Raw genomic sequence first — 25,605 nt, 5'->3', positions numbered from 1 at the left:
CCATGCGCAGGATGGACGCCAGTAGTTTGGAGATCTCTCAGTTCTCTGTCTCTGTGAACATCAGCACCTTTATGGCCAACAGGATGCTGGAGTAATCCTTTAGGTCATCATGGCCATTATTTTTTATATCTTTATTATTGATATTGGTTATTGTACTGAAATATTGAGGGAGTTAGTACATGAGCATTTTGCTGCACCTTTTATACCTGCTGTAAACTGTGTACGTGACAAATAACATTGGATTTGATATATACTGTGAGTTATATAAATAAACACATGCACGCACACACACACACACACCGGTATACACATATACAATAGGAGCTAGACGCATGCACACACCCCCCGCTCACACCCACTACTCACCATGGTGAGGTAGGAGTAGTCAGTGGCTAGGCCCAGGCCCAGCTTGGTCTTCAGCTCTGGGGCCATGCCCCGCAACATACAGTAGAAGATGTGATAGTTCCTCTCATCCGCAGCCTGGAGGGGAGAATAACACAGCAGGGTCGAGTTCAAAGGGTACAAAACAAAAGAAAACTGTCAAAACGGGAAACTGTCTGCAAACTCAAGATTTCTCCAGTATGTACTGTTCTATTCCACTCTATAGCCCCTCCCCCTGGACCATATAGTCCCTCCCCCTGGACCCTTACCGGTCTGCAAACCCTATAGCCCCTCCCCCTGGACCCTTACCTGTCTGCAAACCCTATAGCCCCTCCCCCTGGACCCTACCTGTCTGCAGACCCTATAGCCCCTCTCCCTGGACCCGTACCTGTCTGCAGACCCTATAGCCCCTCCCCCTGGACCCTTACCTGTCTACAAACCCTATAGCCCCTCCCCCTGGACCCTATAGCCCCTCCCCCTGGACCCTCACCTGTTTGCAAACCCTATAGCCCCTCCCCCCTGGACCCTTACCTGTCTGCAAACCCTATAGCCCCTCCCCCCTGAACCCTTACCTGTCTGCAGACTCGGGACTTCTCCAGAAGATACTGTTCTATCTTTGCCCCCTCGATTGCACCTCTCTTGTTAAAGTGGATGTCGATGTATTTCCCAAAGCGACTGGAGTTGTCATTCCGGATGGTCTTAGCATTCCCGAACGCTGCAGGGATGAAAGATTAAAGTCCAGACTTAGTGTAACAGATGCAGTTCAGTGAACAATGCTCACATGATGAATCACCTTGCCTGAGACCTGAAGAGTATTGTGGCATGCAGTACACCAGGGTTTCCAACCCTGGTCAGATAGTCACATTAGCTTAGAGAGACATAGCTAATACAGTCCACATGTAGAATACACAGACGGAAACTTCAGAACGTGCAAATTAGGCTTTAGACATGGATAGGAGGCCCAATTGTTGTGTTATTTCCGGGTCACACCGAGTGTTATTGCCAACTTGGCATAGAGAGGTGAATGAATGCCCTGCCTGACTTAAGCTGTACACCAAATTGTCAGATCACTACTCTTGGCCTGGAGGGTGTTTCCTTCACCCCTGTACTTGTTCCAGGGAAAGAACGCAAGTCATGAATCTGTCTTTTAAGGACTCTTTGAAGAATGCATCCCAAGTTCAGCTTTTCCTACACAGCTTCTGTGATTCTAGCCTACAAATCTTTTTTTTTTAAACAAACCTGCCCCTGAGGTAGCTTGGAGCAAGTGTACAGTATCTCTGTATTCTACACAACACCACATTTGCCTTGCCAAGTAACATGAGGGCAAGTTGGCTAAGGCAGCGACAGACAGCAAGCACCCTAGCTATTACATTTCATCAGTGCTGCTGAGTGGATATACTGTGGTTAGTCTCACAAAATTCAATAGAATACTGGTATAGACATTGGCATCCATGGAAACATAACTACAAGATGGCCATCTTGGTCAGGAAATGTTTTCAATTAAACTGGTTTGGAATTGGACCAAGATTGCTGCCATTAATAGCCCATTCTAGTGTCTCATCTCAATGTTGAGTCTGACCTTCCAGTATGGGGTTGGCCTCCAGGACCTGTTGCTCAATCCAGGAGTGTTGTCCACTGATGGCTGCCAGGAACTGCAGGATCAACTTGGTGCTCTCTGTCTTACCTGCCCCAGACTCACCACTGAGGAACACAGGAGGAGATGCAATATTTTATGTATAGAAGCAGGCAGGCAGACACAGACAGACAGACAGACAGACAGACAGACAGACAGACAGACATGCACGCACACACACATGTAAATACAGAAACTCAAACACATGCTCACTTAAATAGTGAAACCCAAATGCGCACACACTCACACACACTCACGCACGCACACACGCACGTACGCACACACGCACGCACGCACGCACACACGCACGCACGCACACACAAATACACTAACCTGATGATGCAGCACTGGTCCTTGTTGTTCCTCTGCATGTTGAAGTAGCAGTTGTCTGCTATGGCAAAGATGTGAGGTGGCATCTCCCCAATCTTCTTATTGGTGTACAGGCGGATCTGGTCTGGAGTGTAGATGGGCAGCAGCTGGTAAGGGTTTACCGCCACCAGAATCGACCCTGTGTAAGTCTGCAGGGAGAGGTCAAAGTCAAAAGGTGAAATGGTCAAGGTTCATGCCAAGATGAGGGCAACCATGTTCTCCCTGAGGATTTGGCGATAACTTGATTTGTCGCTAGTGATAGCATGATTTGTTGCTAGCGATAGCACAATTTGTCACTTTCTTTCACTGGGATTGTGATTAGGCTAGTCACTAGGCTCGTGATCACTGAGATACTGTATTGTGAGCCTGATGAAGATTGATCATTTAAATTCAGAACTACAAAATCATTGGAAGTTGAGATGGAAAATCCCCTTAATGTGCATAACCTAAACATAATAATCAGTCATAATAACCCATGATTTGTTGTACTTCCCTTGCCTGCAGACCAAAGCTGTGGTGTGTTCTAAAAGTTCACGTGTGTTGAACATTTCCGCTTTGATGGTCAAAGCACATGTAACAAGCTGGATCAAAGGTTAAGCACGAAGCAGAGCTCGGCCTTCAGCCTAGCAGAGATTATATATAGCCATTCATTCAGTGACAGCAAAGAAAAGGAAAGTAGTAGAAGTGCTAGCATTAATGTCATGGGCTAGCTTGTTATCGTGTTCCTTTTTAGCTTTAAAAAAATAAATAGGAAAGAGCATGCTTGTCTCTGTAGTTTGTACTCACCCTTCCCCCACAATTTGTCTATACAGAGAGATAGGGAGGGGGATGAAGAGGGAGAGGAAAGAGGTATAAGGAAAAAGCACAAAACAGGCACAAGTTGATGAGGGACCGACTGGGGAGGACATACAGGGGCTAGGTCTCAATACTCTATAACAGCTTCCTTTAACCACCCATACCACATATATCACAACAGACTGAACACATTTCCATCATGTGTCCTGCCAGAGCAGTGATACTGAGGAAAGGATATGAGGAGAAGAAGCTGGTTCAAACTATTGAGCCACAGCCAGGCAGGGAAAATAAGGAACCAGTGGTGTTGGGGGGTTGTGGAGGCCAGGGGAACTAACATGCCAGTATAACCAAGAAAGTAAGTAAAATAACCACACAGACAAGGAAAACCCTACAACAGTCCATCAACAACATGAGCTACATGTCACTAAACAAGGTCACTATGTTTCATAGAATATGTTCTAAACCATACTTCCTTGCTATTTGAAGGACTCATATGCTGTAAAATTATCAATGATAGAAAAAGTATCCATTTGTCATACAATTGTAAAGATAGAGAATTACTCAAGTAAAATTAGAAGTCCCCCAGTAAAATATTACTTGAGTAAAAGTCTAAAAGTATTTGGTTTTAAGTATACTTAAGTATCAAAAGTAAGTGTATAGTAATTGCAAAAATATACTTAAATATCAAAAGTAAAAGTAAAAGCATAAATCATTTCATATTTCTTATATTAGGCAAACCAGATGTCATAACTTTATATATATATTTTTTGCGGACAGTCAGAGGCATACTCAATTTACAAATGAAGCATTTGTGTTTAGTGAGTCCACCAGATCAGAGGCAATACGGATGACCAGGGATGTTCTCTTGATAAATTTGTGAATTGGACCATTTTCAAATATCAATAGTAAACTAAAGTACAGATACAAACAAAACGACTTGAGTAGCACTTTAAAGTATTTTTACATACTGTAAGTACTTTACACCACTGAAAATGATGGTCTTGTAGTGGTACCAAAGCGAGCAGCCAGTATTGCAGGGGGGACTCACATAGATGACACGCTCGTTGTAGCGGATGAGCAAGTTCCGCAGGATGCCAGCCTCGTTGAGGTCTCCCAGGCGGATCATATCCTCCACACCGTGGATGGAGGTGGGGTGCATGGGCTTAATGTTGGTGGCATTCTGGGGTGAGATCCAGTGCTCCTGATGGGAGAACAGTTACAGTACAGTCACAGCCATTGAGGAACTATGGTGTCATAGGCTACTGTGCGTCCATGTGGGCTTGTTAGAGTAAGCTTAAGGGCCCTGTTTGAATGCATCCTCCTTTCCTTCCCCTTTCTTGCTTTCTTCCTTCCATTAAGTAATCACTGATAAAACATGAATGGATAGGTGTAGGCAAGCTTTCCATGGCATTGCTTTTACTAATAATGTCATGTCATGATTACTTCAAGGACGGGAGGAAGGAGGGATACATTTGAACAGGGCCAAAGTCTTGTTCAACAAAATCTTGTTAATGTCTCGTCGTCTTGTCAAAGTAGTGTCAACGTCCCGTCAACGTCTCATCTCGAGTGGACTTACCCTCCCCTCGTCATCCAGCACCTGGATCTGTCCCGAGTCACAGAGCTTGAGCACGGCTCCCACTGGGACATCGAACTCCCGACCCGTCTTAAGGTCCAACCAGACATAGTCCCCCTAGAAAGCAACCACAAACACAATCAGCAATCAGGAAGGAATTCTCAGAAAACTACTTCAGCAAGTTAATGTGGTCGTTTTTTTTCAAGAGCTGCAGTCCCATACAAAGATTTTCTCGATAACGTTTCATATTAAGGGGCCTTATTACAGTGTAATTCCATATGGAATGACCCTGTATCAAGTATTGTAATTAATTGTAATAATACATAGTTACACTGTAATAACAACATATAACTGGAGGTAACTACAGTCTAATTACAGAGGTGTAACAACAAATGCTTGTTACCATGCTTGTTAAAAATGTTAAAGTTTCCAATAGCTTCCCAACCATATCCCAAAAAATACTTTAAATTGTTAAATAAATTAACCATGCATTTACTTAACCATAAATTAAACATTATTAGACACATTAATAAACAGTTATGGTTAAATTTGTGAGATAGTCATTCATGCTTGACAAATTGTAAGCCTATTAATCTTGGTTAAATAATGGTTTAGAAATGCACTTAAAATGTTCATAGGACAAATTCTTATTCCATCATGTAACCTTGCAAGGGCTTCACTGCTGGATCAGTAAAATTATTTATTTATCACAGAAATTAAGGCATCATGTCAACATCTACCCGTCTGCACAATACACTCAGAGGGGTTTGTTGAGACTAACATCATGTGACAGTGCGCAAAGAACGTGTCGAGAAGGTCAGTGTGCAGACATGAGAGACTGCCATGAAAGAGTGTTGTGAACAAGACAAAAACATCAACACAGGAGATCGAAAGTAAGTTTTCCATGCTAGCTAATGTTAGCTGGGCTCGATGGTCTTATCTTCCCTGAACCTTGTTCTCAAGGTATCCATACCTCAAGGGTATTACATGAGAAACATCCAGCATGTTAGCGTTATCTAGCTAGCTAGCCACTTGTGTCAACAGACTATGAAGATTATTAGTTCCTTTTTCAATGTAGCTAAACACTAGCTAACTTAGTGTTAGCAAGCACTATTATTGTTAGCTGGACAAGACAACAACTAGCTAGGTAACAGGCCTAAACTATAGAAATCATGATGATAACTAGTATAGGGTATTGTAAATTGTTATAGCTACATACTTTTTCTCTAACACAGATTCCCACAAGGTCTCAGACTTCAAGATGTACCCGGCTCCACGCGGGGGCTAAAGGGGTCTTAGACCCCTCAGTTGAAACTTGTGCCACCTTAGTTTTAGGTCTCTATATAAAAATAGCAAAAAAGTTCAAACGACTGAGTGACAGGTTGGTGCAAAAATAAATCTGTGTCTCCACTGCGCTGTGTCAGCACAATGGACAGAGTGCGCCGCGGTGTGTTTAAGGAAGCTATGGAAAGCCACTGGGACGGTTAGGTATGACTCCTTTGGGTTTCCATAAAAATCAGGGAAAAGCATTTCTCATCTTTGTGGAAGGCTAAGTGAATCACATGATAAACCTCCGCTTGTAATGTTTGATTTGAATTTATAAGTGTGGGGTCCAGTTTACCAGTCGGGCCCTGGTGAGGACACCGTGTTGGAGGCCGAACTGTCTCCTTCTTGCTCCTCTGCTGTTCCTATGGGTGCACTCTGCAGGAGTGTCTTCCCTATGATGGGGTGTGAGAGGTTTTCATCCTGACATTGACTGGCACTAAATTGATGACAGAGCTCTCTCCGGAGCCTGGAGAGGAGAACATGTGCTCTGACCCTTTCCGTAGGCTTGGAGAGAAAATGACTGCACCGCAAAATGTTCCTGGGTGTAGCACGGAAGTTGTGTCACTGCTGGAGGGTCTGGAAACCACCCTTGTGTATCTGTGCATTGTCCGGGAGAGAATGCTCCCTTACCTGCTTCAACAAAGGCCCATTTTATGAGCATGGCCTTATTTCTATTACAGCATATTGGATGACTGTCATTCATATTTCATTCACCCAGCTCAATAGGTTTAGGCTACTACATGACACTCAAATTTTCTCTATACCTATCATGAGGTTGCTACAACCTACAAATTAAAGTTTACAACGTAGGTGCACAAGTTGAGAGGAAAGTTTTAGTAATCAAGGTGACAGAGAGTGATACATTCAACACCACCTTGCACACTCTTGCCTGCATCTAGCTGACCTAGGATGTAATCATTAGTCCAAACCGTTGTAAACAAGAGTTTCTATTGGAGAAATTCAGGTATGTTTATCCCTGTTTCATTTGCTACTGCTTAAGAAACGTTTTTCAACATAATCGGCAGAATGAATACACCCCTGATCACCCACACATAGTTCACTTTCATAGCAGCCACATACAAACAGCATGATCACTTTACTTGTTGTATAATTCATTCTAGCATCTACACGGAATCAGGAATCAAGGTAAGACCCAGATGCAGACACATCAAATTGACAATGGTTTAATATTCCAACAGGGGCAGGCAATAGACAGTACAAGGCAGGCAGCGGTCAGTAAACCAGAGGTGGGGACAGCAGGCAGGCTCAGGATCAGGAAGAGTGGTCAGGTAGGCGGGCACAGTCAGGACAGGCAGGGGTCAGAGAGCAGGAGCTAAGAACAAAAACTCTGGTTGACTTGACAAACAAGATGAACAAGCTAGCTGGCTAATTTGTTTTTGTTTGAATGATGCATCTGGACACTACCAGCTTTTTTATTTCAAACCAGAGTATTTTCTATCCAAATCTACTAATAATATGCATATCCTAGCTTCTGGGCCTGAGTAGCAGGTAGTTTACTTTGGGCATGCTTTTCATCAGGACGTGAAAATACCACCCCCTAGCCTATAGAGGATATAAGTGTCTTATATCCTCTGAAAGCTTACATTATTGTTAATCCAACTACACTGTCTGATTTATAGTAGCTATTACAGCGAAAACATGCCATGCGATTGTTTGAGGACAGCGCCCGACAACAAAATATTTTTCCACCAGCACAGGTTTCATACATTCACAAATAACGACTAAATATTCACTTACTTTTGGAAAAACTTCCTCTAAATTGTCATCCAAAGGGTCCCAGCTATAACACGTAGTGTCGTTTTGTTAGATAAAATACTTCTTTATATTCCAAAAAGTCTGTTGGCGCCATTGATTTGAGTAATCCACTCATACAACATGCAGAAAAAGGAATCCGAAAATCTACCCCTAAACTTTGTTTCAACAAGTGAAAATATGTTTCTATTTACTCCTCTATTTACTCCTCAAACTATAATATTTATTACAGAAGGAAGTAGGAAACTGATTTTAGCAGGTGCATCCTGTCTTCATAGCACGCTCAAACACAAATTTCCAAGACTGTGTCCCTGAACTAAAGCTGATATTTCTTATTCGTTTTTGAAGTTACAAACCTGAAACATAGACTGTTGAGACCCTGTGGAAGCCAAAGGAATTGCACACAGGAAGCTAATTTTCATTATGACCTTATACTGGCATTTCTAAGTTGATGGTCTCTCTCAAAAAAAAAAATATTTGGATTTTCTCTTACAATATCTACTGTGTTATATTCTCCTACACTATTAAACATTTATACAAACTTCAAAGTGTTTTCTTTCATATTGTACCAATTATATGCATATCCTGGCTTCAGGGCTTGAGCAACACTCATGTCATTCAGGCAGAAATTGAGAAAAAAGGTGCCTAGCCCTAAGAAGTTGTTAATTAAGAACAAATTCTTATTTAAAATGACTGCCTACTCATTAGAGCCTATGTAATCTCGGGACACCCAGTGCATCTGTCTACAAGAGATTATTACCTTGTGATAGTTTGTATTGAATTGGATGTGCTGAGAAGAACCAAAACACAACATTTGTGAATTTAGTGGGAGCTTGCACGTTTGTAAGAAGCATGGTAACAAACATTTGTTGTTACACTTCTGTAATTACAGACTGCAATTACCACCACATGTTATTACAGTCTAACTATGAGATATTATAATTAACGACAATGCTTGTTAGTGTAATTACACATGTAATTACCCTGTAATAAGGACCCCATAAAATGTTACCATTTTCTTACTAGTTGAATACATTACATTTGCCATTCCAATATGTTAAGCACATGATTTCAATATATTGTCCATTATGTCCAGGACGTGATGTGCTTATTTTTTTTAAGACTCACGTTACACCCTGGACCTGCCATCAATATACTTTCAAATTGAAAATGCATTTCAAACCAGCTTTATTTGTGTTTGCTGAAGTACAAACTTGGCAGGAATGTGTTTAAATTACATTGCAACAATAGTAATGAGGGCAGTAGGAAGGTAGGCCCCTAAATTGCAGCTGCCTGAGGATAACTCTAATAGCCTGACTGCTCCTATATGTACTCTTTGGAAAATATATTATGTTAATAGTTCACTAAAGTTTATTGCAATGTACTGGCCGCCTACTCGTCTTCTTTCTCAAACACAGTAGTAATGCAATAAAATCTCACTCTGCCGAAAGACTCTACAGTCTGGTCTAAGGTCATGTTAATTCTACTAGTGGAGCAAAATTCACAATTAATACACTTCATAATTCCTCCTGACACAATAGTATTTTTATTACATTAAAACTATTTTCTGTGCACTTCCTAAAACAATTAAAAATGTGATGTTCAATCGATATAAAAAAAGGCACATATTGTTATGCATGAAATAAGTTGGCTACTTTGAAGGCTGCCAGTCCATCCAATAAGGGGAATTAGGTTGATGTAGGCTTAGCCTCGTGCAACTGCAGACTTTATAGGAAGTGATGTAACTTGTCACTTGTTGCTAGGAGGAGGTGGTGCTGTTTCAAGAACGTATGAATATTTAGAAAATGCATCATTCCCTTCTTCTGTCCCTGTTATCACGACTCTAAATGATGACCGGTGAAAGCAAGGCCTACGCCACTTTATAAACCTGCCTTGCCAAAGTCAGTAATTACTCCAATGTTGGGGAGTCAAAGTAAAGAGATCCTTATAAGAGGAGGAGCCTATTGGAAATCCTTGCTGTCAATCAAGGTGAGATTCAGGAAGTCAGCCCAGCCAGAGAATGGGCTTTGTCACTTCCCAGTGTTAAGCTGCTATGTTGTTTTTGTTTTGTTGTAACACGCTGGACACACTTTGACCGTGCTGTTATTCAATCTCTCACAAACCACCTAACCACGTATATATGCAATAAACCGGACAACAACAACATATTTAGGACTGAACCAATCAAAAAAAGTCAAAAATATGAGTTTTGCTCTACACAAAAACATGTTTATATGGAGTCAACTTTCTTTTCGAAAATTGTAATCATTGTTTCATTCAGTAAATTAAATCAAATGTGCTTTGAAGTGCAATAAGAATGATTTTGACAACCCAAAACCCAGGTACCAGCTTTGTTAGAAAAGGATGCAGTTAGCACTCAAAAACATCAGCAAGAAAAAAGTATCCATTTCTAATTCAGGTTGAGGTGAAACGTCCATGTCACTATCCCTCCCTGTCTAGACTCAGGCATTACAGAGGCTTTACTAGTCTGACAACACAGATGCCTTGCTGATGGAATGAGATGCATGATTCATGACTAGTCTCTTGACATTAAGGTACTCCTTAAAGGGCTAGTTTAGAGATTTTACATATTTATATATTTGCTTCCTTACCTTGAAATCAGTCTATGGACAAGAAGTGACTGCAATTCACACTTTATTTTTTGTTAAACTACCCCCTCCAAACCCCAAAAATGTAATCGATGAACTATCTCTTTAAAAACCCAGATGAAGTGACCTTCAAAGCCCCACAAAGCTTCTCCAGAACCATGGGCCCAGATGAAAATATATTGATAGTGTGACGGGGGGTGATGATAGAGAATGAGGGTGCATGTTATCTCATGCTACGTGTCACTGTGTCCTCTGGTGGTCCAGCTGATAACACACCATAGCCCCTATCTTATTAGCATTTAAATTGTGTCTCACTTGCAAAGGTCATCCACAGGGTGGGTGTGTGTTTGTGTGTGGTGTGTGTGTGGTGTGTGTGTGTGTGTGTGTGTGTGTGTGTGTGTGTGTGTGTGTGTGTGTGTGTGTGTGTGTGTGTGTGTGTGTGTGTGTGTGTGTGTGTGTGTGTGTGTGTGTGTGTGTGTGTGTGTGTGTGTGTGAGTGTATGTTTGAGAGAGAGAACAAGTGAGAAATAAGGTATTCTACCTGTTGCAGAATGACCATGGTTCAGCTTCCGGTTTATTCCAGGACATTAGAAGTCACCATGTGAGGCTCCTGGAATAGAGAAAAGTCCTATTAGACATACAGAACATATCAAACATACATATTTGCACACTCAGAAACTGGCCCAACAGGGATTCAAAGTACCACTGTTGGGGGGCATATGCAGCGGCAGTGTTGACCACTAGACCAACATTCGGCACAGTCTTACTAATGGTAAAGATTCACCACAGGGGTTCTCGCTGGACAGATGGCTTAAAGCTGAGTCCATTGGTGACTGGTGGACCAGACCTCATACTGTCTGAGCCAAGAGGAATCCCACTTTAATCAAGTGGAATTAATGTGTATAAAATGATAAACATTTCTACCCCTGGAGAGTGAGGATAGACACATAAGCTTGTTGTCAGAGTCTCTATTACTTTGTGAGATTAAAGGCATTACTGTAAATCAGAATGTCCCCCAAAGCAGTTGTCATTGGATCTAATGTGTAGTGTGGGTATATCCGAAATGGCATGGCACCCTATTCCCCATATAGTGCATTACCTTTGGCCCGAGCCCATAAGGTAGTACATTATATAGAGAATATAGTGCCATTTCAGACTGTGACTTTTGCAGATGTTTCTGGACTGATTTGCACAGGGGCTTTTAGACCTGTGCTCTTGTCTGATTCACTTCCCTTCTCTTAAATGTGCACTCGTTCACTCCTAATCATGGATTTAAAAGCATTGTATTGTTGCTTCCATGGGCTAGAGGGATATATATCTTCCACCTTTGAACTTTAAGTCCATGAGTGACCAAGTGCACGTCATGGAGAAGGGGAGAGAATTGGAACGAAGACAGTTCCCTGATCTCACACATACATACGTCACACACAATAAACCAACAAACACACACCACCATTGTAATCCACAAGTAAACTGTCTAATGAAATTAAGCTCTGGCTGAGAGAGTTTTATCAGGCTGTCTTATTTCAAATCTCCATGACTACAGTTAGCTCCCCCGTTACTGACTATCACGCATGCGCACACACACAACAAAGTCTCTTACTAATGTTTCAAGACCCTAGTAGAAGTATTAACTTTCTCCAGTTGTAGTTACTATGGCTCTGACAAAGTAGGAATGACACACCCACTAAGAAATAATCAACGAATACACCAATCTGCAGTGGATTGTCCAAAAATACATTTCAAACAATCACAATAAATATGAGGCAGCAGAATGCACGTGTTTACTTTGATATTCAATGTAGAGACACATTTGCCTGGTCTAAGATCCGATCTGCAACCAAATCTGGAACCAGGCTAGAGACACATTGACATGATTAAAGTACAGTAGCTGTGGGCCAGTATTCATAAAGCATCTCAGAGTAGGAGTTCTCATCTAGGATCAAGAATCAGCCTTTTAGATCAGAATCAAAATTGTTATGTGGACCTGGGGCCTTATCCACAAAGCATCTCAGAGTGCTGATCTAGTATGTGTCCATATAATATTTGTCATTATTATCTAAAAGGCTAAACTGATCTGAGATCAGCGCTCCTACTCTGAGACGTTTTGTGGTTACAGGCCGGGATCGTAAATGAGCATTCATACTCTAAGATGCTTTGACTTTGGACCATGGGTATTCTGGGCATGTCATTCCCAGTGTCAGCTGCTGCTAGGGAGACCACTACAAAATAACTTGCCCACAGTGATCATAGCCAGCTGCACAAGAGAAAATGAGGAAAGAGAGAGTGAGGGGGGGGGGGGGGGTCTATCTATGCAACGCATAATGAAACTCCTTAAGAATGTATGGGTTACACAAAACATATACATTAAACATCAAGTACTGTATGTGTCTCTAAAATTGCACTGGAGCAACTGTGCCATAAGGAACCATTCATTTAACTGTAATTACAATTTATATTTTATTTTTTAAACTTTATTTAACTAGGCAAGTCTAAATTATTAAAAATTAAAAAACCGAAATACTTTATTTACAAGTATTCAGACCCTTTGTTATGAGACTAAAAACGGAGCTCAGGGGCATCCTTTTTCCATTAATGAATCATCCTTGAGATGTTTCTACAACTTGGAGTCCACCTGTGGTAAATACAATTGATTGGAGTCCACCTGTGGTAAATTCAATTGATTGGAGTCCACCTGTGGTAAATTCAAATGATTGGACATGATTTGGAAAGGCACAGGCCTGTCTATATAAGGTTGACAGTGCATGTCAGAGCAAAAACCAAGCCATGAGGTCAAAGGAATTATCTGTAGAGCTCCGAGACAGGATTGTGTCGAGGCACAGATCTGGGGAAGTGTACCAATGTTTTTTTGCAGCATTAAAGGTCCCCAAGAACACAGTGGCCTCCATCATTCTTAAATGGAAGAAGTTTAGAACCACCAAGACTCTTCCTAGAGCTGAGCAATCGGGGGAGAAGGGCCTTGGTCAGGGAGGTGACCACGAACCCAATGGTCACACTGACAGAGCTCTAGAGTTCCTCTGTGGAGATGGGAGAACTTTCCAGAAGGACAACCATCTCTGCAGCACTCCACCAATCAGGCCTTATGGTAGAGTGGCCAGACGGAAGCCACTCCTCAGTAAAAAGGCACATGACAACCCGCTTGGAGTTTGCCAAAAGGCACATAAAGATTCTCAGACTATGAGAAACACGATTCTCTGGTCTGATGAAACCAAGATTGAACTCTTTGGCCTGAATGCCAAGAGTCATGTCTGGAGGAAACCTGGCACCATCCTTACGGTGAAGCATGGTGGTGGCAGCATCATGCTGTGGGGATGTTTTTCAGTGGCAGGGACTGGGAGACTAGTCAGGATCGAGGGAAAGATGAACGGAGCAAAGTACATAGAGAAGGTTCACCTTCCAACAGAACAATGACCCTAAGCACACAGCCCAGACAACGCAGGAGTGGCTTTGGGACAAGTTTCTGAATGTCCTTGAATGGCCCAGCCAGAGCCCGATCGAACATCTCTGGAGAGACCTGAAAATAGCTGTAAAGCAAAGCTCCCCATCCAACCTGACAGAGCTTGAGAGGATCTGCAGAGAGAAATGGGAGAAACTCTCCAAATACAGATGTGCCAAGCTTGTAGCGTCATACCCAAGAAGACAAGGCTGTAATTGCGGCCAAAGGTGCTTCAACAAACTACTGAGTCAAATGTCTGAATACTTATGTAAATGTTGTATTTCTGTGTTTTATTTTTTATAATTTTGAAAACATTTCAAAAATAACTTTTTTTGCTTTGTCGTTATGGGGTATGTGTGTAGATTAATGAGAAAAAAAATGTTCATCAATTTTTGAATAAAGCTGTAACATAACAAAATGTGGAAAAAGTCAAGAGGTCTGAATACTTTTCCGAATGCACTGTATATATAAGAATGTCTCATCTTGCTTTTGTGTAATATCAGTGCAAATAATGATCCTCACACAGAGCACTGTGTGTAGGCTAAACACTTCTCCTCATACAGGACACCATTTCATTGGACATCTTTACAGCTGGGTTAATTTTAACGTCATGCCTTAGCAATGTGGCTCAGCTGGTCATGTAGTCAGGTGAGTGAGGGTATGTTGGGCTGGTGCTTGAGATGATAAATTCAAAGTTGATAAATTGTGAAATGTCCCTTTAAGGGCTTATTTAGGTTCCTGGGGCTAATCTCTGGGTTTATACAAACCATAATTTAATATTGGCTGCTGAATCATATCCTCCCTGACGGCAGATATCATTGGGCTGCATTTGGATCAAAGACTTTGTTTACATCCATAATAACAGTAGCCATTTTGTCTCCATAGGCTACATACAGCAGGACACAGGGGGCATGGCCTGGATCCATTTCTGTACCTCCTTCCCCTAGGTCCTACCCTTTTTCATGTCTACTGCTCATGAAGGACTAGATAGGGGAAAGCAATATGGCATAACTCTGTAGCCTATGCTGAAGGCTAGGTCATCAACATATTGCTAACTATCTGCTTCCCTCAGATCTCGGGGTCAACCGGGTGAACAGAAACATCCTCCCTACATGTGACAGGAGAGTGTTGTCACATAAGGAACATATGGTACAGTTTACCAGGGACTCCTCCCATTTGCTGCCCAATAAGTAGATTAACATTGGGCTTAATGATATACTGTACGGATCTGCTGTGCTTTGAATACAGCTACATTGAATGCAACTCAAATATTTAATTGCAAAACAACATGCAAAATGTAGCAGATCCATAAAAAGGATTACATACACTACCATCTATATATATTTGGACAGTAAAGCTAACATTTTAAATGAGTCTTTTGGGTTATGTTTTGCCCAATAGTAAATCAATAAATATTTATCCTCATATGTGGCACCATTTCATTGGACATCTTTACACTTGATATTAGTATCCAGACTAGAGTCACAGCTGGGTTAAGTGCAGCGTCATGTTGTCAGGTAAATGAGGGAAGGAGGAAAAGAGGGGAGGAGGGGAAGAAGAGAGGAGGGGGTAAGAAGTCTGGGGGTTGATTTGTTTGATTTGTTTGAGAGGATTTTAAAATATCAGATCCAAATAAAGGATTAGATACACTCCCCTCCATAAGTATTTGGACAGTGAAGCTAACACTTTAAATTAGTCTCTATCCTCCAGAATTTTGGATTTGAGATCAAATATTTCATATTTTCTTCATACATATCTGTTTTACTGTTTAGCAATGAAGCACTTAAAACGTTTAGTTTTGGTCCCATATTTCTTGCACATAATGACTACTCAATCTTGTGACTCTACAAACTTGTTGGACGCATTTGCAGTTTGTTTTGGTTGTATTTGTGTTTTGTTTGCCCGATAGTAACTGAATGGTGAATGATGACTGGACTAATAAGATGTTTCTGAACACTTCTAAATGAATCCTGATAATGCCATGATTAACAAAAATCACAAATCACAAGCTTGATTTAGTCATTGCGACTTCTAAATGAATCCTGATAATGCCATGATTAACAAAAATCACGAATCACAAGCTTGATTTAGTCATTGCGACTTCTAAATGAATCCTGATAATGCCATGATTAACAAAAATCACGAATCACAAGCTTGATTTAGTCATTGCGACTTCTAAATGAATCCTGATAATGCCATGATTAACAAAAATCATGAATCACAAGCTTGATTTAGTCATTGCGACTTCTAAATGAATCCTGATAATGCCATGATTAACAAAAATCACGAATCACAAGCTTGATTTAGTCATTGCATGCAAGGAATATGGGACCAAATATTTAACTTTGACTACTTTAATACACTATAAGTGAATTTGTCCAAATACTTATGACTTCTTCAAATGGGGGAAGAATACACATAAAGTGCTTTCATTTCTAAATGGTAAAACAGATATGAAAATTCCCTAAAATAAAAGGTGACAGTCTGAAGTGTCGCCTAATATGACACATTCTACCTAAAATGCTAGAGTATAGAGCCCCCCCAAAATGTGTATGCTTCATTGTCGGAATACATATGGAGGAGACTGTATAGTGGCCCTTTGACTCTGTATCAACAGCTTTATAGTCCATCTGGATGGAAGTACTGCTCCTCACACCACAATCATGCTAAAACATAGCCTCTTATCTAGCACCACAGGGGGCCAATCTGGCAACCCATTCCAGCACGGGGCCCAAAAATAAGGCTCTCACCCTTCCCAACTAACAGGGTCAGGCAGAAAGACAGCTGCTGGGTGTCAAAAGGCACTTCCTTTCCTCTTTGGACCCATATTCATGAAGCGTCACAGAGTAGGAGTGCTGATCTAGGATCAGGGCCCGTGTCCAGTGGTGGAAAAGGTACCCAATTGTCATACTTGAGTGAAGATACCTTCATAGAAAATGACTCAAGTAAAAGTGAAAGTCACCCAGTAAAATACTACTTGAGTAAAAGTCTAAAAATATTTGGTATAAAAATACTTAAGTATCAAAAGTAAATGCAATTGTTAAATTATACTTAAATATCAAAAGTAAAAGTAAAATAATTTCACATTCCTTATATTAAGCAAACCAGATAGCACACTTGTTTTTAAAATTTACTGATAGCCAGGGGCATGCGCCAACACAGTCCGCCAGATAAGAGGCAGTAGGGATATTCTCTTGATTAGTGCGTGAAATGGACAATTTTCTTGTCCTGCTAATCATTCAAAATGTAACGAGTACTTTTGGGTGTCAAGGAAAATGTATGGAGTAAAAAGTACATCATTTTCTTTAGGAATGTAGCGAAGTAAAAGTAAAAATAGTCAAAAATATTAATAGTAAAGCACAGATACCCCATAAAACTACCAAAAAGTACTTTATACCACTGCCCGTATCCACAAAGCACCTCAGAATAGGAGTGTTGATCAATAAAATTAATTATCTAAACCCTTACTCTGAGATGCTTTGTGAATACAGTCCCTAATACTTACAGTATATGGCATCATTTTTTCTATGCTAAAAGCAGAAATATTAACAAACTACTGTATAGTCAGTCACAATTGTAGCAGCATTTGTTTACAAACCTCTTTTTGCACAAATCGACAATATTCCCAATTTGTTTTGGTCGTGCCAGTTATATGAAATGCAATCTCAGTCAATGCACCGATACTGGCCTAGTCTCTACCTTTGCCGATCTGAAAGTATTCAATAGCCATCAGCAATATGGTAGGAGCTTAATCTATTTCTCTTGGAGGCTGGATAGTCTTTCTGACTATATTTGTTAACACAATGGACACCAGCCCTGGTTCTGGAGAACTATATGGGTGTATTGTGTATGGTTACTCAGACTTTTGTTCTAACCTAGCTCTAAAACTAATTTTGGTCATACCCAGTGACTCTAGTCCTTCCCATATCAGAGGACAGGAAAACTAACCAAACTGGGATCCAGTTGAAATAGCTGAATGATTATGACTAAGTGGAACAAATGTGGCTTTGTTGGTTTAGCCTACATTGTTCAGTGAAACTGCTGAATCTTTATGGACCTAAAAACAAACTAGCTGTTTCAAAAACTTACGGCAGACCCTGTTTCAAAATAGCTGTTTTATAATAGCTGTGACTCATTATTGACATACTGTATATACCGAGTGGCCTCTGAGAGCAGCATTATAGGATATGAACACAACATACTGTACTCTCAGATTAGCTGTTGAGCCTTTGGGCATTAGAGTCCACACTTTAGTCCTACAGTATGTACTGTATGGATATGCCTGTCTGTCTGTGTGTGTGTGTGTGTGTGTGTGTGTGTGTGTGTGTGTGTGTGTGTGTGTGTGTGTGTGTGTGTGTGTGTGTGTGTGTGTCAAATCTATGTACAATATGTAGAGCTATATGAAGTAGAGGAGCAGATGTTTCAGGTTATCCGATGTTTCAGGTTATCCTCAACTCCCTACCCAGCAGGTACAAAATTGGTCATATTATTTGGTTCAACATCAACAGTCCTGAGAAAGACATCCGAGCCTGTTTGTAACCTGGGTAGTTTTGTCAAATGTTCAGAAGCTCATAATGATTCAAAACATAATTCTTATGATTGTTAACATGATCCTTTCTCAACAGGTTTAGGACTAAGGTGGTACGTGACTGTGACTTTGAAACTCTTGAAATGGCTAGCTAGTTATTACGTCCAGCAGTTTCCCTGGACAATGTGGACTTATTCAATGAAGCCACTAAAATACAAATATTATCATCATTATCATTCAGCCATTTCAGCTGAATCTGAACTACACTTCAGTTTGGTTAGTAGTCTTCCAGTTCTCTGATCTGGGAAGAAGATTCTACCCAAGTAGAGTCACTATGACCCAGGAACAGTTGAGGCCAGTGTAGGGTCATATTCATTAGTACACACCACATCAAAATGTTTGCAACGGAAAAAGAAAACAGTCATTTAGGCCCGTTTGCTTCTGTTTGGTTCCTAGTGAATACGACCCAGATAGGAAGGGGAGAATAGCCTGAGCATGGCCTTCATTGCCTGAGCTATTATTCCATCTCACCAACTACACTCACTATGACCCAGGCCAGGAAGAAAACACACAGATGGTGACCTGGGAGGCTGAAGAGTCATGTAGGTGGACTAATAACCAATCCAGAAAAACAGCTTATTTGATGACAATATCAAGACCAGGTCATAAAAGACTTCCAAGCACCCTGTGAACACCAATATTCTCTGATCAGTGCCAGATGTCCTCCTTAAAAACGATGCGCACGTGGAAATCTAGAACTTTGATACTTTAAGTGCCGACTTCATGCACCTTTTCACTTTCCATTCTTACTCACGATCATTTCAGGTTGTACTTTACTAAGTTAATATAATCATATTTACCAACTTGGTTTATTAAAAAAAGGTACAGATCCACTTAAATACACATTCTGGCAATATACACACACACAAACCTGAAGGTACACACGCACAGAAAGAGTCACGTTCTGTTTCTTTAAGTGAGATTATAAATGGTCCCCTTTGAGGCCTGGCACGAAGGGAGCATGCAGTGGGGGTGTGCAGGCTGTGAGCGCTGAGTGAGCCGTAAGAGGCTTTGGGTAACTAATGCCTGAGGAGAGGCAGCAACACTGAGCCCTGGGCCAGCTAAGACCTCAGCCCTGACCAACCAACTGCTTTTCTTTACTTTATTTACTTCCTTACTTACCACTCAAGACACTCGGGTTCTCCTGTCTCCTCGCTTTTCCCCTCTTTCCTTGTCCCTCGCTCTTCCACTCTGGTAAGTCCAGGTAACTGGTAACAGCCAGGTAGCAGGTGAATTGAAGGGAAGGTGTAAAGAAGCAGGATGAACAAAAGAAAATCTCTCTCTCACTCTTTCCACTTGCTGCGGTCTCTGTCCCTTTTTGTCCTCTCTCTCTCTCACATGCTCTGCCCCTCCTCTTCTTCTTTCTTTCTCTCCAAGGTACCTGTTGCTGCCTGGCGTCCAGTAGAGGAGTGACTACAGCCTCTCTCTCTCCATCTCTCATTCATCATTCAGTCAGTCCGCTGATCCCTATTAGCAGGGAGGCAGGTTACGTGCGCCACACAGCCACAGTGACCAGCCACTTGGAGGGGGAGGGAGGAAGGGGGAGGAGGAGGGGGACTGAGAGGTCATGGGGTGGCAGGTGGTGTCGGACTGGTCAGGGCCTGCACCTATTGTCCCACAAAAAAAGTAAACATTGTACTGTAATATTTATGCATGAGATGGAGGGTTAACACAGTTGTGTAATTCCACCAGGCCTATGAATAGGGTACATTTGGGGACTATGTGTATGTGGCAGGTGATGATGCCATGTGAAGACTGAAGGTCTTGTTCTAAAACAGCAGCTTAACTAAAGTCAAATCAAAATGTATTGATCACGTACAAAGTTTAGCACATGGTGTAGCAGATGGTGTAGCAAATGGTGTAGCAGACGGTGTAGCAGACAGTGTAGCAGATGGTGTAGCAGATGGTTGAGCAATAGGTGTAGCACATGGTGTAGCAGATGGTGTAGCAGATGGTGTAGCAGATGGTGTAGCAGATGGTTGAGCAATAGGTGTAGCACATGGTGTAGCACATGGTGTGGCACATGGTGTAGCAGATGGTTGAGCAATAGGTGTAGCACATGGTGTAGCAGATGGTGTAGCACATGGTGTAGCAGATGGTGTAGCAGACGGTGTAGCAGACGGTGTAGCAGATGGTGTAGCAAATGGTGTAGCAGATGGTGTAGCACATGGTGTAGCAGATGGTGTAGCACATGGTGTAGCAGATGGTGTAGCACATGGTGTAGCAGATGGTGTAGCACATGGTGTAGCAGATGGTTGAGCAATAGGTGTAGCAGATGGTGTAGCAGATGGTGTAGCACATGGTGTAGCAGATGGTGTAGCACATGGTGTAGCAGATGGTGTAGCACATGGTGTAGCAGATGGTGTAGCACATGGTGTAGCAGATGGTTGAGCAATAGGTGTAGCACATGGTGTAGCAGATGGTGTAGCAGATGGTGTAGCAGATGGTGTAGCAGACGGTGTAGCAGATGGTGTAGGAGATGGTGTAGCACATGGTGTAGCAGATGGTGTAGCAGACGGTGTAGCAGACGGTGTAGCAGACGGTGTAGCAGATGGTGTAGGAGATGGTGATGCAGCGAAATGTTTATGTAACTAGTACACTCCCCTCTGTATATAGGACAGTGAAGCTAACATTTGTACATTTGGCTCTATACTCCAGCACTTTGGATTTGACATCAAATGAGGCGACAGGGCAGAATGTCACCTTTTATTTGAGGGTATTTCATACGTATCTGTTTTACTGTTTAGAAATAAATGCACTTTATGTATCTAATATTATTATTATTATATTATAGTCCTCCCAATTGAATACGTTTTTTTCTTCATTGGTATTTGGACAAATTCACTTATAGTATTAAAGCAGTCAAAAGTTGAGTATTTTGTCCCATATTCCTAGCACACAATTGTGTTATGGTTCATGTTTTGCCCAATAGGAACTGAATAGTGAATAATGTATTGTGTCACTTTTATTGTAAATTAGAATACAAGGTGTTTCTGAACAGTTCTAAATGAACTTGGATACTACCATGATTATGGATGATCATGAATTAATCATGTATAATGATGAGTGAGTGATAGCGTCACTGTTCAAATAAATACGGAGGGGAGTGTAACTGTATAACGAGACAGACAACTACACCAGGGTTGGGGTCAATTCAATTTCCATTTAGGAAGTAAACTGAATTACTTTTACTTCCTGAATTGACTGAATTAAAATGGAATTGATCCCAAACCTGGACCACACATTGGCAGACATTTCTGACAGATCAAATTGAAAAGCAATAAGGTTTCATCTTTTATTTGAAAGTCATGCCACAAGTTGACATAAAATACAAAATGAAAATAAATCATTTCCAGATCACTGTAAAATAACTATAAAATAACCACAGTGTAACTGAGAATCAAATCGAACAAACGCATACGGTAACAAGAAAAGACACACAGACAAGCATACAGTACATAAGATACAGCCTTTCCATGTCTAGCTATTAGTAAACATATAAGCCTAGAGAACACAAGGTTAAGTGGATATATAAAATTAGCAAGAGTACAAAATATTGATAATAAAAGACACTTGTTATAAAGACCATAGTATCTTCTATAAGTTTCACCATGCAGTATATTCTAGTCTCAAATGAATAAACATTGGCAGAAAAGTGAATCACAAGCTCATTTGTCAAACGCATCAGACTCCATATTGGAAAACATGGCCGCCAATGATAAGAACACAGGTGTCACTTGTCTTGGTAAATTTGAGTCAGCAATGTCATACAGTATACATTATGATATCGTAAAGATGATGTAACACCTGGCACAACCGTTAATTAAGTTTCATGACCAATGTCCTTAACATGCAGCAGTATGCAGGCAAACGAGCTCAAGGCAGCTCCAACGTTAGCTAAACGAGCTAACCTATGTAAATCATTGCACCATGTTGACGTATGTGTTTGCCATTACACAGGCTTTAATAAAAACACAAAATCAAAATAAATCGTGAACACACAAAGACTCTGCAATCATACGTTTTCGGTATTCCTCACATTTTTCAGGTTGTCCATGTCCAACAATGATAAAATGTTGTTTGTTTAAAAACGTAACTAGATAAGTATCCATCTTACAAGTATTGTCACGGAATATTGCCTTAAATGTCTTTCAACTATTATGCTCTTACCTCTGAAATAAATGTCTGGAATATATTGTACAATCCCTCCCAACTGGGATATCCCTATTGTGATGGTGGATTGGGTGCTTGTCATTAAACTCAGAGTTTTACAGAGTTTACAGCCTGCTAGGGACTTAGCACTACTTCCAAGTTTATCAAACTGGTGTCAGAAGTGGGATAGTGCTCGTGGCCTTCGAAACGTTGTCCTGTAAGACGCAGCACACCTTGTGATAGTGCAGAAGGGGACATGTTTTCTGAAATGGAAGGAGTAGTGTAATGATCCTATCCTTAACATGTGCCTAACAATCTCTTCCAATAGGGATATTGTTATTGGGTTCGGTGATAGGGTGTTCGTGTTCGTCACAATATATCTACATCTGTCACAGTAGTGGACAAACACTTTGGTTGCTGCCACTTTCATATACAGTACATACTGTTTAGAATGCTGAATTCAAATGTTCAGAATCTGTAAAATACATGCAATTATGCAACATAAGCTGCATCAAAGTAGTAACAATGTTTACTACACTTTGAATAAAAAATATATTATCTTTGAAAATCAAACTGTGCGAGCTGATTTGAAGTCGTTTGCTACATGCGTCGGTGTTATTGGCTTGATATAAAACTGGCCAAAGTTCTGAATGTTCTGATGTGTTTTTTGTACTTAAAACATTTGGCATGGGCCATCAGAAAATATATACAGTGCAAGAAAACCCATTCAACAATGCTAACCAGGCAACCAGATCAGTGAATTGACACTCCGCCCACCCAGGGTAAACCAATTGTACCTTGAGTGACTGTTGCTTTTGGCAAATGATAAGAATGCAATGAGATCACAAACATCATACATTTTTGTCAAAGACACAAAATAAAGCATATTGGAAAGTAAAAGGTCTGAAAATTCTCACAAAGTTGAACTAGCTACATGTACGTCCACCAGTGTAGCAAACAAAGTTCATTTACAGTAGAACTCTAAGCAACAAAACACATCTCTACAGTACAACAGTCTTTTTCCACAGTTCTATTTTGGCAAATAAGTGGCACATACTTCACATGAGTTAAAAAAGACCAGCAATGGTCTACCCTATGTGATACAACCCCTTGGTCCTGGGGCCTATAATGGTTCAGATATGGTCAGAACAGAACTTGCAATACAGCATTAGCTGATGATAGGGACTTGGGTTAATTAGCCAACTTCAGACATTGTTTGTATGTGGGTTGCACAACAATGTTGTGAAACTGAGTTTTATAAATAACCAAAATGGCTGCTGCTGCCAACTTGCCCACCACTGGTGCCCCTGATTCAAGTAGAAACGAGTGCCAGTCTGGCTGAATGAGCACACGTTGCCACATCGTGGCAACAGCCAACTAACCATTCCTCTATTGGCACGAAGACCTCTCCTTCCCCTACCATGAAAGACTAATCTACTTGGCTTGGCACAATGTCTTTTTAACCCTGCCACACCTGCATCTGCTCTATGGCACTCTATCACTGTTACCTCTACCATGATATACCGTCCATAGCATTAGACTCTCTGTAACACATTACTTAAAGAGGCTGTACAGAACGTTGACCTCTAGGGGGGATCTTGAGTCAAAAAGCATCCCCTAAATGGAAGAAATATTGCCCAGAAATGACCTCATCAGACAGAGAGGAGCACACCACTCCCACACCCATGAGGGAAAGCATATTTTTAGCCTAAAACTAAGGGGTGTTTGGTTTCATGAGTTAAGAAATGGATTGTGATATCATTAAAATTGATTATCTATTGATTGATTGCTAACAATAAAGCCAAACTTTGAGGGAAACAATAAGAAATTCAACTTCCATACAGCCTCGTCATGCTTTATAACATGGTCATAATGCATTGTAACACTTGTCATAAGCATCTATAATGTCTTGTTATTGTCATCTCAAAATTATCCTGAATAAATTACAGTCAATATGAGTAACTTGAAAATGTCCTTCATAGAGACATAATCTATTTTAAGCCTTATAACAAGAAATTATAAACTAAAAGATTCATAGCGCTTATAACAAGAAATTATAAACTAAAAGATTCATAGCGCTTATAACAAGAAATTATAAACTAAAAGATTCATAGCGCTTATAACAAGAAATTATAAACTAAAAGATTCATAGCGCTTATAACAAGTTATAAAGTATTATATCTGTCAAATTGAGTTAAACCATTAGCGAAAACCATCTATCATACCACTACCCAATGTTTTTTAACAACCACTAGTCTATCTGCCTTAGTCTGCAACTCAACACAATAGAAGGACATATGTCACACATCATTTAAATAGCGCTTTCGTCATTTTAACTTACAAATGATCATTAATACTAAAAGCTTATATCATCATGAATGGTGGGTGTCACTGATTAGTACCTGTAAAGGGACCATTTCAAACCTCTTGATATGATTCTGATATGATGTGCAATAGTGTAAACATGCTGATTCTTACAATACCATTTGTTTCCCACATTGAAGAAAGAAAGAATAAAGAAGTATAGAAAAATAAACAATAGAAGAACAATACAAGGACATGGACATATGATTAAAAACAATCCAAGACACATTCATTATACTGATCAGAAATATAAACGTAACATGTAAAGTGTTGCTCCCATGTTTCATGAGCTGATATAAAAGTTACCAGAAATGTTCCAAGCTTATTTCTCTCAAATTGTGTGCACAAAATTGTTTACATCCCTGTTAGTGAGCATTTCTCCTTTGCCCAGATAATCCATCCACTTGACAGGTGTGGCATATCAAGAAGCTGATTAAACAGCATGATCATTACACAGGTGAAACTTGTGCTTGGGACAATAAAAGGCCACTCTAAAATGTGAAGTTTTGTCACACAACACAATGCCACAGATGTCTCAAGTTTTAAGGGAGCGTACAATTGGTATGCTGACTGCAGGAATGTTCCC

At 40.7% G+C, this 25,605-nt stretch overlaps 1 protein-coding gene across 1 annotated transcript in view; it reads right to left on the bottom strand.

Annotated features, from left to right (window-relative positions):
- LOC139418117 (unconventional myosin-VIIa-like) overlaps positions 1-19,885 on the bottom strand; it is a 77,499-nt gene extending 57,614 nt beyond the window's left edge. Inside the window, exons 1-9 of the mRNA XM_071167322.1 lie at positions 19,626-19,885; positions 11,000-11,068; positions 4,755-4,868; positions 4,227-4,379; positions 3,170-3,187; positions 2,348-2,532; positions 1,961-2,082; positions 954-1,096; positions 367-480 (exon numbers count right to left, since the gene is read on the bottom strand). Of these exons, the coding sequence (XP_071023423.1) occupies positions 367-480; positions 954-1,096; positions 1,961-2,082; positions 2,348-2,532; positions 3,170-3,187; positions 4,227-4,379; positions 4,755-4,868; positions 11,000-11,017 (867 nt within the window). The 5' untranslated portion in view covers positions 11,018-11,068; positions 19,626-19,885. The remainder of the gene's footprint in view (positions 1-366; positions 481-953; positions 1,097-1,960; positions 2,083-2,347; positions 2,533-3,169; positions 3,188-4,226; positions 4,380-4,754; positions 4,869-10,999; positions 11,069-19,625) is intronic.
- Between the last annotated feature and the right edge of the window lie 5,720 nt (positions 19,886-25,605).

The sequence above is a fragment of the Oncorhynchus clarkii genome, chromosome 10, assembly GCF_045791955.1.
Source record: "Oncorhynchus clarkii lewisi isolate Uvic-CL-2024 chromosome 10, UVic_Ocla_1.0, whole genome shotgun sequence".
NCBI lineage: Eukaryota > Metazoa > Chordata > Actinopteri > Salmoniformes > Salmonidae > Oncorhynchus > Oncorhynchus clarkii.
Note: the sequence above shows the minus strand (reverse complement) of the source record. Positions and strands in the feature narration are given on the sequence as shown.